Source organism: Zalophus californianus, chromosome 14, assembly GCF_009762305.2.
Source record: "Zalophus californianus isolate mZalCal1 chromosome 14, mZalCal1.pri.v2, whole genome shotgun sequence".
In the NCBI taxonomy this organism is placed as follows: Eukaryota; Metazoa; Chordata; class Mammalia; order Carnivora; family Otariidae; genus Zalophus; species Zalophus californianus.
The window spans coordinates 8,767,820-8,781,833 of NC_045608.1; the positions used below are offsets into that span (position 1 = coordinate 8,767,820).

Genomic DNA, 14,014 nt, shown 5'->3' on the forward strand with positions numbered 1-14,014 from the left:
TCTGGACCACTCTTCTGTCTTCTGCTTGGCATCTCTTGCTGCCTAAGCCATCTTTCACCAGTCTACTGTGGTTCCTTGTTCAAGACCTTAAAATATGGGTATAGACCAAATTGGTGATCTTCAGGACAGATTAAGCCTGACAACATGAAGGCTTTGGCCTGTTCAGTGTTTAAAATTTATCTTAATTAGTGTTAACATGTGAAAAATTGAGAAATTTCATGAAAAAAAAAGTGGGTATCTGGCTTCTCTTCAAAAAAAAAAAAAAAAAAAGACTGAAAGATCTGGCAACATTGGGCCTGATTTTCCACGGGGCAACTGTACCTAAATAGTGTTGTGGTGACACAAGAGCTATTTAGCCACTCTCTACTTCTTCCTAACAGACTCCTGAAGAGCTATGTTTCCCATCCTGCCTTGCAGCTAAGGGGGGACAATAAAATTTAAGGGGACGTTTGTTGGGGGTATCTGGGAAAGTTTTGCCTTCAGATTTAGGTTCCACCCCTTTACCCATATTGCTTCTTCTTCCTTCCTTCCTGGAACATGACTGTGAAGGCTGGTGCTGTGGTAGCCATTTTTTGACCATCAGGGAAAGGCCAGGTGAATTATAGAGATCTTGTATTTATTTCCCTGAGTTACTGAACTTTAAGCCAGCAACCTTTATGGACAGAAAGATAAACCATAATTTGTTTAAGCCATGGGGCACCTGGGTAGCTCAGCTGGTTAAGCATCTGACTCTTGCAGCTCAGGTCATGATCTCAGGGTTGTGAGATTGAACCCCTCAGAGGGCTCTGTGCTCAGGGGGGAGTCTGCTTAGGATTCTTTCTCCCTCTTCCCCTCCCCCCAACTCACGCATGCACTCTCTCTAAAATAAATAAATAAATCTTTAAAAAGCCTCTGTTTAGTTGCACTTTCTATAATTTGTAGTCGCATCATATAAGCTGCTGCCCCTTAAGGCAGGGTGTGTGTCCTCTAGTTTTCTATACTCTCTACCATCCTGTATTGTCTTATAGTGCATCCACTTTACTCTTTTATGTCACCTGCTTGGCCATAGTTTGCAAACTCTAGTATAGATTTTTCTCTCAGTGTTCCATGGTCATAGCTGAGACTGTGCTGTATAGACTTCCTGGAGGTTTGGGGATAAACAAAGGAAACTAAATCTCAGGGATGCTAACACAGGACCCCAGAGGAGACTGCTCCCAGAATTCATCAGCCCAAGCTCAGCACAGGGGTGCCTTGCTCCCAGCTGGAAGCAACCTCCATGTAGCTGACAAACTTTATATTTCATTACACCAAGCATTTAACCTGCCTCATGTGGAACTTCTCCATTCCAGAACAGGAGCTGGGCTTCAGACTGTGAATTCAAGCTACTACCTCCAGACAAACAGGGACATATCAAATTGCTTAAAATGACAGTGCCCCCACCCTTCACCCACCAGGGTTCCAAAACAAAGCCTCAGAGCTTAGTCTCACCCCAAATCCTAAGAAGATAAGGTACCTCTGACACATTAGGACCTGGCACTCACCAGTCTTTACAGGCACTTGTCTTCAGGTAATAGTTCTATAAACTTCTCTAGAACCTGCTAGGATTTAGCACTAGCCAGCTGCTTCGAGATGGGGCTAACTATTGGGCAGGTTGGATGGATGTCTGCCTGGGTGTGGGCTGAAGCCATATGGCGGGTTGGTTACGCACACTGTTGGCGGTGTGAGGAAATGACCTGATCCACTGGTACTTGTATGAAAAACTATAGAATGAGTTCTCTGAGAAGGTGATGGTGGGTGTGTTTGGGTTTGGAGAACTTGGCTGGAGCTACCAGGGTAGGAAGAAACACCCAAATTCTTTCCTGCCAGCCATGGCAAGAGTGTATTTCACTTATTTGAAGTCAGAATCAATTATCCTAAGTGCATGGTGTGTTAGGAATGCTTTTGGCCACAGGTGATGTGAAACCCAACCAAAAGAAGCTTGAACCAAAAGGTGAGTGAAATTCACAAGCACAGATAAAGCAAAACCTCTAAATTGCCTCATTTTACCCCAAACTGGCTAAGATTAAGTTGAGTTGAGCATGCATTCAAGAAAGAAATTAAAATTCTATTGATAGGGCACCTGGGTGGCTCAGTCGTTAAGCGTCTGCCTTCGGCTCAGGTCATGATCCCAGGGTCCTGGGATCGAGTCCCACATGGGGCTCCCTCCTCGGGGGGAAGCCCGCTTCTCCCTCTCCCACTCCCGCTGCTTGTGTTCCTGCTCTCGCCGTGTCTGTCTCTGTCAAATAAATAAATAAAATCTTAAAAAAAATAAATAAAATAAAATTCTATTGATAGGAAAAGAAAGAACATTGCAGTTTTTATTTTAGCACGCTTACGTTAGTGAACTGTAAAATTTGTACCTGTACAGATATTAATTTAACACAGCTGGGGGTTCTCTCTCTCTCTCTCTCCTTTCTTTTTTTCCAGATTGTTCAGATGGAAAAAAAAATTATAAACCAAAAACAGATCTTCACAAAGATACAGGAAGCCAATGACCCCCGGAAACTGCAGAAGCAGATCCATGTTCTGGAAGCCCGTTTGAATCTTGTACGTAAGGGGTTCTCTGCAGCTTTGCAAACAGCTCTGCCTTCTCTTGCTCAGAGTAGAGAATGATGTCTATGGAGCCTTTAGCAGAACCTACGCATCTTGTTCGTTGACTCAGGAGAAGGTGAACCAGTGGTGTTCACATAAGCCAGGCAGCCTTTTAGACTTACCACCCACCCTGCTCCACCCACTCTGTTCCATTGTTACCCAAGGTGCCTTTCGCCTTCTTGCTCTCTGCACTTTATGCACCATGCTCTTGCCCCCACCCCCTCTATTCCAATCCCCCACCCCTCCTGGGATGCCTATTTTTAGTGCCTTGACTTAAAAACTCTTGCTTATTTTTAAGAAGCAGCTCAAATATTACCCTTCGGCAAGCAGAATTAGTGAGACCTTCTTCCCCCATTGCGATCTGCTCACGCCTCTATTAGACCTAGTGCTTTTTGGTTGTTGTTGATATTGTCTCTAGGAAATATTCAGCATAGACATGTATAACTTGATAAAGAGAAAAGTGGTGTTTCCTAATCACTTTCAATTTATAGTGACCTTTTGCATTAAGGAGGATTCTCTAAATTACAAACTGACTTACACAAAAAAGAGAATAGATTGGCCATAGAACTGAAAAAATCAGGGGCAAAAAATTCAGTATCCACCTTCAGGCATAGCTGGATCCAGGTGCTCCAAACATGTCTTGAGGTTACTTTCTCTGTCCATCTCTCCTTTGGGTGGAAATAGCTTCATTCTTGGGCTGCCCCCAGTGTGAACAAACACCAGCAGAAAAGGACTATCTCTTTTCTAAGAGTTCAATCACAAGTCCCAGGGAGGGTTCCCATTGGGCCGTCTCGGGACAAGTGCCCATCCCTCAACCAGTCACTGTGCTCAGAAGAATGGAATACATGGACTTGAGTCACATGACTACCCTTGGATTACTCCCCCCTCCCCCAAGTCAAGAGAGGACAGCCCTATCCAACAATGTGGACTGAGAGCTGAGAAGGAGTGGTAAAAAGCAAAAAGAAAGGAAGAAAGAATGCTGAGCACATACAAACACGTTCCAGTCTGACTTGTGAAATTACAGTTCCCACAACATAAGCCAGGAGAGAGGGCAAGTGAATTGATTTGGAGGGAAGCCTGTCAGTGCCTCACTATACAAAGCTCTTAGCTTCCCCCAAACTCTGACCCCCAGGCTTTAATCAGGGATGGTTGAAGTCAATTGGATCTGATCTCTGTCTCCCCAGTAACCTGGAAGTGGACTGAAGGCAGGGCAGTGTCCTTAATATCTACACACAGTGATTTGCACCCATGCCTCAGAAGGTCTAGGATGTGTGTTAAAATGCAGATTCCTGGTTTTGAGTCAGAATCTGTAATTCTTTAGACTCACTGGTTTTGAATTCGAACCTGTAAGGCTTAGACCCAGGCATCTGCACTATTAACAACCCCAGTGAAACTGAAGCTCCCTTGGTTAAGAATCATTAATGCCCAGCACAGTGTGAGGCTTGGAGTAGGTACTTGGCAAACATCTGTTGATTGAATGAATGAATGAATGAATGAACGCATGCATGATTTAATGATGACTTGTCTATAGAGGTCTGCTTTTTTATAATAGATCTATTCAGAGTTTCTATTTCTTCCTGAGTCAATTCGGTAGTTTGTTGCTTTCTAGGAATTTGTCCATTTCATCTAAGTTATCCTAATTTGTCGTTTTACAGTTTTCTTAGTACATTGCCTTATAATTCTTTTTATTTCTGTAAGGTCTATAGTAATGTCCCCTCTTTCATTTCTGAGAGGAGTGCTGCTTCTTTACTTCTCAAATGGGTCCCCTTTCCCTTCTTCCCTGACCAGGTCTGGCTGTGCCTTTTAGTAAATTAGGTAGCTATCTCTAAAGGTTATTTCAGGGTCCCAGAATACCCCATGACCCTAAAGCCTCCTCCACTTACTCAGTGGGGCCTGAAAGTCCTCCCATTTTTATCCCACAATTAGAGGATGGGTAGCATGTCAACAGTCCTGGAGTACAATTCACACTAAAGTACAAATGACTGATAACCAATATCTTCTTAAGGGTAAGTGGAAGGCCCAGAAAGAATAAGAATGACTCTGTTCCTGGATTTCCTTCCCTTGTGTGGTGGCCACTGACACATCCTACAGAGGAACCCAGGGCCAGGACTAGGGTGAGGCAAGTAAAGAGCCCAGGATGCAAAACTGAAGGAGGCACTCGCTCTTAGGCTCATGGAAATGCAGGGTTGACTCTGGGAGAGTGAGTACCTTCTTAAATTTTGCATCCTGGTGGTCTCCCTTGCTTTCCCCCTTCTCAGCCTTGCAGAAACCTAAAGTTTCTTAGAACATGCTTTGAAAACCTCTGATCAAATCTGCCTTATATCCATTGGGAATATTTTCTGTCATTGTTTCTTTTCAGTGTCTATGGGAGCACTTTGCATAAAAAACTTTTTTTATTAAGATAAATTTATTAAGATGTGCAGAAAGGTGGAGGGAATAAAATAATGAACACCCACATACCTATCACTTAGATTTAATAATTGGTAACATTTTACTATATTTGTTTCACCCTTCTTTCCCCTGAAGTATTTTAAGGTAAATTACAGACATCTTGCTATTTCACCCCTAAATACTTCTATTTGCATCTCTAAAAATCAAACATTTTCTTTCATTGCCACCAAATCATATCACACCTTACAAAATTAATACCATTTCCTTAACATTGCCCACATTAAAATTTCTCTGGCTGGCCCCAAAGTGTCTTTGTAAAGTTGGAGCCAATCAAGTTTCTACCTGATGGTTAGGTCTCTTAAATTTCTTTAGTCGACAGCAGTGGTTCTCAAGCAGAGATGATTTTGCCCCCAAAGGGACATTGTCTCCAAAAAGAGACATTTTTGGTTGTCACAGCTGGGTTGGGGGCTGTGCTGCTGGCATTCAGTAGGTAGAAAGCAGGGATTTCTTCATTAACACCCCAAAGCACAGGACAACTCCCCACCACAAAGAATCATCCAGTCCCAAAACAGTGTTCTACAACTTTTCCCGGCCATCAACCTGTTGAAGAGTCTGAGTCTTCAAGGAATGTGATACAGAAAGTTCTACCTTCTGGATTTGGCTGATTGTTTCCTTATGGTGTTTTTTCCTGTTTACCTTTTCCTCTCTCCCCTGCCATTGCTAAAAACTGGAAGTTAGGTATAAAAGAGCTTGAGACATTTAAAATCCAGGGGCTGGGGGGTGGGGGGAAGAACCTTGCACAAGACCACTTAGCCCTTTGGTGAGTGACCTACTCAAGCCTCTCACCCAGCACTTCAGCCGCTGTGCTGTGGACCTGCGGCCAGAGGGTGGGGAGAGACCTCCCCACCCTCTGGCTGCCTTCTGGAAGCCTGTCTCGTGCTCCAGGAGTGAGCTCAGTTTTGAAGCACAGCCCTGCCCACAGGTCACTGTGCACTTTGACAAGATGCTGACCGCCAATGCTAAGCTCCGGAAGGAGCTTGAGGACCTGCGGTACGAGAAGGCTGCTTACGACAATGTGTACCAACAGCTCCAGCACTGCTTGTTGATGCAGAAGAAAACCATGAATGTGGCCATCGAGCAGTCTGCCCAGGCCTATGAGCAGAGGTGGGCTGGGTGGAGACCCTAGGGGCAGAGATGTCTCTTGGCCCCCTGCTGAGCACCTCTGCCCCTGGGCTTATGTCTCGAGGGATCTTAAATGATCATCATCACTCTGAGCACTGACTGTGTGCCCAGCATGATGCTAGGTGCTCTGAGTATTATTTCAACCCTCACAACTGCCCCAGGGGTTATATCCCTATTTTATTACAGACCAGGATACGAAGGCTTAAAGCTGCCGAAATACTCAACCTGAGAGCTAGGTAAACGGCGGATGTGGTAGGGCTGAGATTCAAACCTCTCTGCTATGCCGTCTCCTCTGGGTGCCCCAGCCTCTAGTCCTGGGGTCTCTCACTCTGGGTTATCTCCTGGCCTCACACTCGTAGGGGCAAGAGGCATATAGTTGGGTTGTGAAGAGCATAGGTTTTGGAGTTGGAGAGATCGGGGTTTGAATCCTGGCTCCATCACTATTATTATAGGACTGCTTTGGGGGTTAGTGAGAATTAAATAGTATATGTATATAAGGACTGGCTGGGCCACAGTAATTGACAAGTGCTGATAATGATAAGGTGGTGGTGGTGGAGGTGATGGTGGTGGTGGTGGTAATGGCAATGGTGGTGATGACGATGGTGGTCGTGGCGGTGGTCATGGTGGTGGCGATGATGATGATAGAACGATCTGTTCCTGGGGATGGTCTAGAGCTGGCAGCTCCTGTCATTCAGGTAAGGAGGGCTGTTCATCTGCTCCCAGAGCCTCCATGTGTAAGAGAAGTGATGGTCACTGGCAGCAAGTCCCTCTGGTCTGGCAGGGAGAGGGGAGGGTGAGAGGGGAGCCTCCGTGCCCTCAGAGCCTGTACCATCTTGCTCAGGCTGGAAGCCATGGCTCGAATGGCCGCCATGAAGGACCGCCAGCAGAAGGACATTTCTCAGTACAACCTGGAGATCCGAGAGCTGGAGCGTGTCTATGCCCACGAGACCAAGCTCAAGTCCTTCTTGCTTATCAAGCTGAATGACCGTCTGGAGTTCGAGGAGCAGGCCAAAAAGGAAGAAGGTACACTCTCCAGGCATTCTTTCTGGCTCCCTCTCAACTGAGGCGGCCCAAGGCCTTCTGGAGGAGGGTTGCCAAATTTAGCAAATAACATTACAAGATGTCTAGTTAAATTTAAATTTTAGATAAACGGTGAATAAATTTTTTAAATGAAATTAAAAGTTATTTGTTGGTTATCGGCAATTAGGACATGATGATACTTGAAAAAAATACACGGTTCGTCTGAAATTCAAATTTAACTGGGCATCCTGTATTTTATCTGCCAATCCTAACCCATAGGCTGTGTCCTTACTCTGAGGCTCCTCTTCTGTTGTTTGGGGGAAGAGACTTGGGTGTCGGGTCCCCAGGACTCCACCCCAGGTTTGGTGACCCGCTGGGAAGATTCACGAGATTCAGCCTGTAGTGACGCGCACGCCTAGGCAGTCGGGGCACGGAGCACACGCCAACAAAGAGGAAAGGCACATGGGGCACAGGCTGGAGGAACCCAGGCACAAGCTTCCAGAACCTTCTCCCAGGGCAGTCACACAGGACATGCTTAACTCCCCTAGCATCTCCCTGTGACATGTATGAAGAGGTATCTACTAGGGGAGCTCATTAGAGCCTCAGTGCCCAAGATCTCACTGGGCACTGGTCACATAGGGGTCCTCTCCCTGGCATACCCCAATTCCAGCCTCCTGGAAGGAAAGCAGGTGTTCAGCATGAACCACACACACACCATCTGCACAGCCTATGCACAGTGAGGCACTCCTAGCGTTTAGGGAAAGTCTGATATCCATGTAGGGAACTGTTTACCATCTAAGTGCCCAGGTACGGCCACGTGCCAACCTTGCAAGAAGAGCCCTTTCTGTGGAGAACAGTCTGAGGGCTGTTATTTTTACTCTCCCCTGAACAGACTGAAAAATCTGAGCTCTTTGGAGAACCCCCCCGCCCCCACCACACACACACACACACACACACACACACACACACACACACACACACACACACACACACACACACACACACACACACACACACACACCAGGCGACTGCATTTGTGCTTTGGGCTTTTGGCATTTCCCATCTTCTCTTGCCTTTTCATTTGGGACTGTGGTGTTGCAAAAAGTGTGTTTCTGAGAAACCCCACCTCTCACTCTCTAAATAACAACAGGTAAAGGAGTCACATGGCCAGATGTGCCTAGGAAGATCTAAAAAGATCTTTGTGATGGCCATTTGGAGGTTAAATCAGAGACAAGACTGAGTTCGGGAAATGTGGGGCTGTGGCAGGCATCAGGTGGGAGAGAACAAAACTTGGAGAACTTTCTTGGTTCTAATTCCTTGAATTTGCCAACGTCTGAGCCTGCCAACAGGTTCCCTTGACCTTCACCCCGCTCAAATATCACCTCGTTCGAGAGGCCTTCCCTGGCCACCCAGCTCCCCCATCACAGCATCTGATGCTGCTCCTCTCTGACGTGAGCCACAGTGTGGTGATGTACATCTTCTGTTTACGTGGGTATCTCCTTTTCTTTCCTCTTTTTGTCTGATTCCTCCACTAAATGCTCCACAGGGCAAGGATTTTGTGTCTGCAGAGCCCAGCACAGTGTCTGGCACCTCGTAGATGCTCAATTAAATATCTGTGAAGCGACTAAGGAGTAAAGCGCTTGCCCCCCCCTCCTGAAAAAGTCTAGCCTCCTCCCCAGGGCACAGTGACAACATTATGGAGCATGTCTCCCTGCCTGGCACTGCTCTGAGTGGCTTCCTTTCAGATTCATGGTTGCTGGCTTTTCCTTCCTAGCTCTCAAGGCAAAGAAGCACAGGAAGAAGAGCATGGGTGACAGTTTCGAGAGCTTTGAGGTGGCCCACCTCCGGCTGCTGAAGCTGACCAAGGATGGGAACCTGAATCAGCTCATTGAGGACTTTCTGGCCAAGGAGGAGAAGAACTTCGCTCGGTTCACGTATGTCACAGAGCTCAACAATGACATGGAGACAATGCACAAGAAGACCCAGAGAATCCAGGTGGGGGCGGCTCTTCTTTCCTATAGGCCTGGGACGTGCACACCCTCACTGCAGCCTTTCTCAAAGTGGGTTCCTCAAAGCACACCTTGAGATGCCCTGTAAAGAGGACCTCGAGGTCTAATTGGTTTGGGAAACACTATATTTCTTCAGGGATCCCCCCTTCCATTTTAACCTTTCTGAAATTAGTATTTGTCTTCCAACTGATGCAAACACATAATGTGGTCCTGCCCCCACACCCCCAATAGTGACATTTGTAATCCATGGCATGTTCCATAATCCAGGGTTCAGTAAACTATAGCCATGGCCAGATACAGCCTGCGGTCGGTTTTTGTACAGGCCATGGGCTAAGAATGGTTTTTACACATTTAAAGGGTTAAAAGAAAAAAAGGATATACGCAAGAGAGATCATATGTGGCCTGCAATGCCTAAAATATCTCTCTGGCCCTTTGCCTTAAGAGCTTGCTGACTCATGTTAATCAACAGCTTCACAGAATTGAGGAGAGATGGTCAATCCATCTTGAAGAGAATTGAGGTACTTGAGCATCATAAAGGCTCTGACAAGTCCTGCAGTAACGAAACCTATGTACCTTTGTTGAGTCCATAATTTCCCAAACTTAATTGGCTCCTTGGGCTACTTACTCCCCAGAACACACATAAACAGCCTTTGGAACTGTCCGCATAGCATAGAATCTAAACTCCTTAGTGTGACACTCAGGCCCCTTCAAAAATTTGGCTTCAACCTGCCTTGGCAGGTTCACCTCCCCTCATGACCCCAAAGGCGCCCTCCACAGCTGCCAGTCTCAGCTGTCCTCTGAGGCTTTCCTTGTCCCATTTCCTCCCCCACCTCCTGCTTTTCTTCTGATGAAATACTGCTCGTTAGTCCTGACCCTGCACAAATGTCACCACCACTGGGAATTCATTACTCCTCCCTTGGAGGTCCCTGTGCTGTTTGTATGGGGAAGGGAGCCACTTCCTTTTGCAACGTCACTGTTTCCTGAATATGGAGCAGGTGCATTGGCCATGTGCAAATAGCTAGTAGCCTGAATACAGGTGAAAACATTTTAATTTACTAGTTGTGAGTTAATTTTTATGAGGAGTAGGACAAATATAGTTTGCAAACTAGTGATTTAATTACTTAGGGTGATAAGTAATAATAACAATAAACAAATAATGATAAACATAATACAATGAACACAATCTGGCTGATTGAAAGAAAACTATTAATAGACAATAATCGAGAGTGATAGGTAATAATTGTACAGGTGACATGCGAACATGATAGGAATGAAGGTGGTGGTATCAGGGTGGTCATGGGAAACAGATGGCGTGCCCCAAGTGGGTAAATAGAGGTGGGTTTTTTAAAAAGGGACTATTTACAAAGGTTTAAGGAAATTACAAGGGGAAAGTGCAGGACCAGCGAGAGAGGGCTCCAGAATAGTTGTGAGGAAGGAGCTGTTTCTGGAATCAGGAATGAGGTGTGTGGAGGAGGGTTTCTCTGTGTTTCTCCTGGAGGGATTGTGGCCAAGCTAGTGACCTGCCAAGTTCGGTGGGTGGGGAGGGCAAGTGCCCCCAACCTCTTTCCACCCACTAATCTCCAGCTGGTGCCTCCCTTGGGTGCAACCCAAGCCAGGGGACAAGGGAGCCCAGAGCCGTAGCCCCTGGGGTGTGCAGCAGAGGGTGGGGAAGAGAGGCAGGTAGATTTGGGGAGAAATGGAACATGTCCAGCTCAGTGTGTGTAGAGGAGATGACGGGGGGAGAGATGAGCTTGAACAGCCCTCTGTCTCCCTTCTGGAAGGTGATCTTCCGGGGGACAGGCACAGTTGTGTATTCCCTCTGCTTTCCTGATGCTCAGGATGGCTCTGTACACAGTGGGAGGCACCAGGAAATGGCTCCAAAACAATAACTGACCTTGACCTTGCCATTCACCATGAGGATAGTGTCCTCTCCTTCGGCCACACAGACTGTCTCTGTCAGGACCAGTGTGTCTGATGACAGATGGCCTCTCCTGCCTTGTCTGGCCTCATTCTCCGCATCTGTAGAATGACCTACTTGGACTAGAGCAGTACTTTCCAAACTTCTGTAAAAAAAAAAAAAAAAAAAAAAGAAAGAAAGAAATGAAATAAAATAAAATAAAGTAAAATAAAGCTACAGAACATTTTCATTTAAAGCCAGGTTGTGAGGATACACGGTAGAGAAAACAGGTAAAACGGAGCAGCTTTGGATGAGCGGGTTGGGGTGTGCGAGGGGTGGCTGGAGGGGTTGCCTGGACCCTTACCTTCTTGTCTTCTTGTGGCACCTCTGCTCAAACTAGGGTTCAGGTAAGAAAAATATATAAATCCAAAACAATTAGGATTCTAACAGCTGACTTCACCCCCTCCGGAGAGAGAGCCGGGGTCAGAGGTCGTAACTGGTTGAACCCCGCTCTCGTTCTTTTGCTTGGTCTCCCCTTCCCCGCCAATTTAAAAATTATTAGTTGCCAACATTTAAAAATCAGGATATTCCACATGAAAACCTGGATTTCTGGTTTCTCCTGGAAAATCCGATCTGACGACTCTAGCCCTGCAGGCTCCACTCTGAGCTGAAGGCCCCTCGCTCACATCCACCCATACAAGCTGGGTGCCGTCCGCTCTTGTGTCCGCCGGGCCCGGCAAGCCTCTGGAGCTTCTGCCTCCGGTGTAGGCGCTTCGCCACTGCCCTCAGGTGGCCATCTTGAGTATTGCATGGAAAATCTCTGGACGTGGAGATCTGAAGGGTGGAAGAAAGATGGATGGTCCATTTGGGACCTGGGAAGTGGGCAGGTCATTTTCTAGCAGACAGCACCTTCCTAGTCCCAGTGGGATGACAGGGACATACTATAGCAAAGGGATGTGAGGATGCTAGTCAGAAACTGACCCAATCAAGAAATGGTTCCTAAACAAAATTACACTTGATCTTTCCCACTCACCATGACGGTCTCCTCTCTCTAGGCTACACAGCCTGTCTCTGGCCTTAGCACGAGTGTATCTGATGAAGGATAGGCAAGCCCATGATCTCCCTGGGCTTCAGGCTCTCTCTCAGTAGAATGATGTTTGGACCAGAACAGTAGCTTCTGAGCTTTTCTTTGAAGTTATAGAACTGTGTCTTTTGGGACTTAATACAGCTGGAAATGCCTGCCGAATAATTCCTGAAAACATTCGTTTCTAGTGAAAATGCTTATATTTTAAAAATCTTATAAGAGAAGGATATGCTCATTATAGAAAATTTGGAAACTACTTAAGGACTGAATTTTTTAAATCACCCATTTTCCCATTCCCTAGGGATAGTCATTGTTGGTATTTTGATCTATTTCCTTCTGACTTCTTTTTTTGGGGGAGGGTGATGCCTTTGAAACTTCACATAGTGATTATCCTATAGCATATAGAGAGTTACATATTTTTTAAAAGATTTTATTTATTTGAGAGAGAGAGAGTGAGAGAGAAAAGCAGACTCCCCGCTGGGCAGGGAGCCTGATGCAGGGCTCGATCCCAGGGTCCTAGGATCATGACCTGAGCCGAAGGCAGATGCTTCACCGACTGAGCCACCCAGGCACCCCAAGAGTTACATATTCTGATTGCAAAAAATGTTCTTTTGGTTTTGTTTACCCAGCAAGTATTTATTGAGCACCTACTATGTGCCAGGCACTATTCTAGACACTGATTATGGCACAGGGAACAAAATGACAAAAAGTTCTGCCTGCTTGGAGCTTCTATTTTGGCAGAGAGAAACAATAAACAACAAGCCTAATAAATACATAAATTATAGGGTATATTAGAAAGTGAAAAGTGGTGTGGATAAAAAGAAAAAGTACAGCAGGTAAAGAGGGGTTCTGGAGCCAAATGAGGGCACGGGAATTTGAGAAGCTAAGATTTGAGCAGACTTGTAGGTGAGGGAATAAGCTGTGCAGATCTCTGGGGGATGAGTGTTCCAGGCAGAAGAAACAGCAAGTGCAAAGATCCTGACGCAGGAAAGGTGCCCATTTATAGTACTGGGATCATTCTAGACTGTTCCTACTGTTTTGAAAATCCCCCCCCCCGAAATTCATCATAGACACCTCCCAACATTTTCTATGTTCTTTTTAATGGCTTCTGGGGATGTGGATGCTCTATAGTAGAATCATAAGCTATTTCTTAAAAATGCAGATTCCCCAAATCCTGTCCCATACCTACAAACCTAGATTCTCTGAGAATGGGCTAGGAATCTGCATTTTTAACCCTATTTTTATTTGAGACCCATTCCCCTCATGATATGAATGTGCCATCATTGATCTAACTGATCCACCATCAGTAGACATTTAGGTTGTCCCTAACTGGGGGCCATTACACTAATAACGTGACAGACAGCCTTGAGTAGTCACTTTGCCCACATGTCCTACTATTCCATGGGACAGATTCCTAGAGATGAAATTACTCAAAAGGTAGCCTTTTCTATTTGGACACATTGTTCTAGCCCTAGGGGTTCTTGAATCTGGTCCCTGGATCAACCAGCAGCAGCAGCTCCTGGGAACTTTTGAGAAATGCACATTCCTGGGCCCCACCCAGAACTACTCGCCCACAACCTCTGGGACAGGGGCCCAGCAATCTGTGTTTTCACAAACCTCCAGATGATTCTGATTCATGCTAGAATTTGATAACCCCTGCTCCGGAGCTGCCTTATGTTCATTATAGTAGCACTAGCCATGTGTGACTATTTAAGTGTAAATTCATTTAAATTAAATAAAATTAAAAATTAGCTCCTCGGTGGCACTAGCCACACTTCGAGTGCTCAGTACCTAGGAGGGGCTAGTGGCTGCAGGGCTGGG

The 14,014-nt window shown here is 46.0% G+C and overlaps 1 protein-coding gene across 5 annotated transcripts in view; it reads left to right on the forward strand.

Annotated features, from left to right (window-relative positions):
* CCDC63 (coiled-coil domain containing 63) overlaps positions 1-14,014 on the forward strand; it is a 48,027-nt gene that overhangs the window by 11,180 nt on the left and 22,833 nt on the right. For all 5 annotated transcript variants that reach the window (XM_027576612.1, XM_027576610.1, XM_027576613.1 and 2 more), the window contains 4 exons: positions 2,446-2,565; positions 5,984-6,165; positions 7,025-7,206; positions 8,978-9,198. In XM_027576612.1, the coding sequence (XP_027432413.1) occupies positions 2,446-2,565; positions 5,984-6,165; positions 7,025-7,206; positions 8,978-9,198 (705 nt within the window). The remainder of the gene's footprint in view (positions 1-2,445; positions 2,566-5,983; positions 6,166-7,024; positions 7,207-8,977; positions 9,199-14,014) is intronic.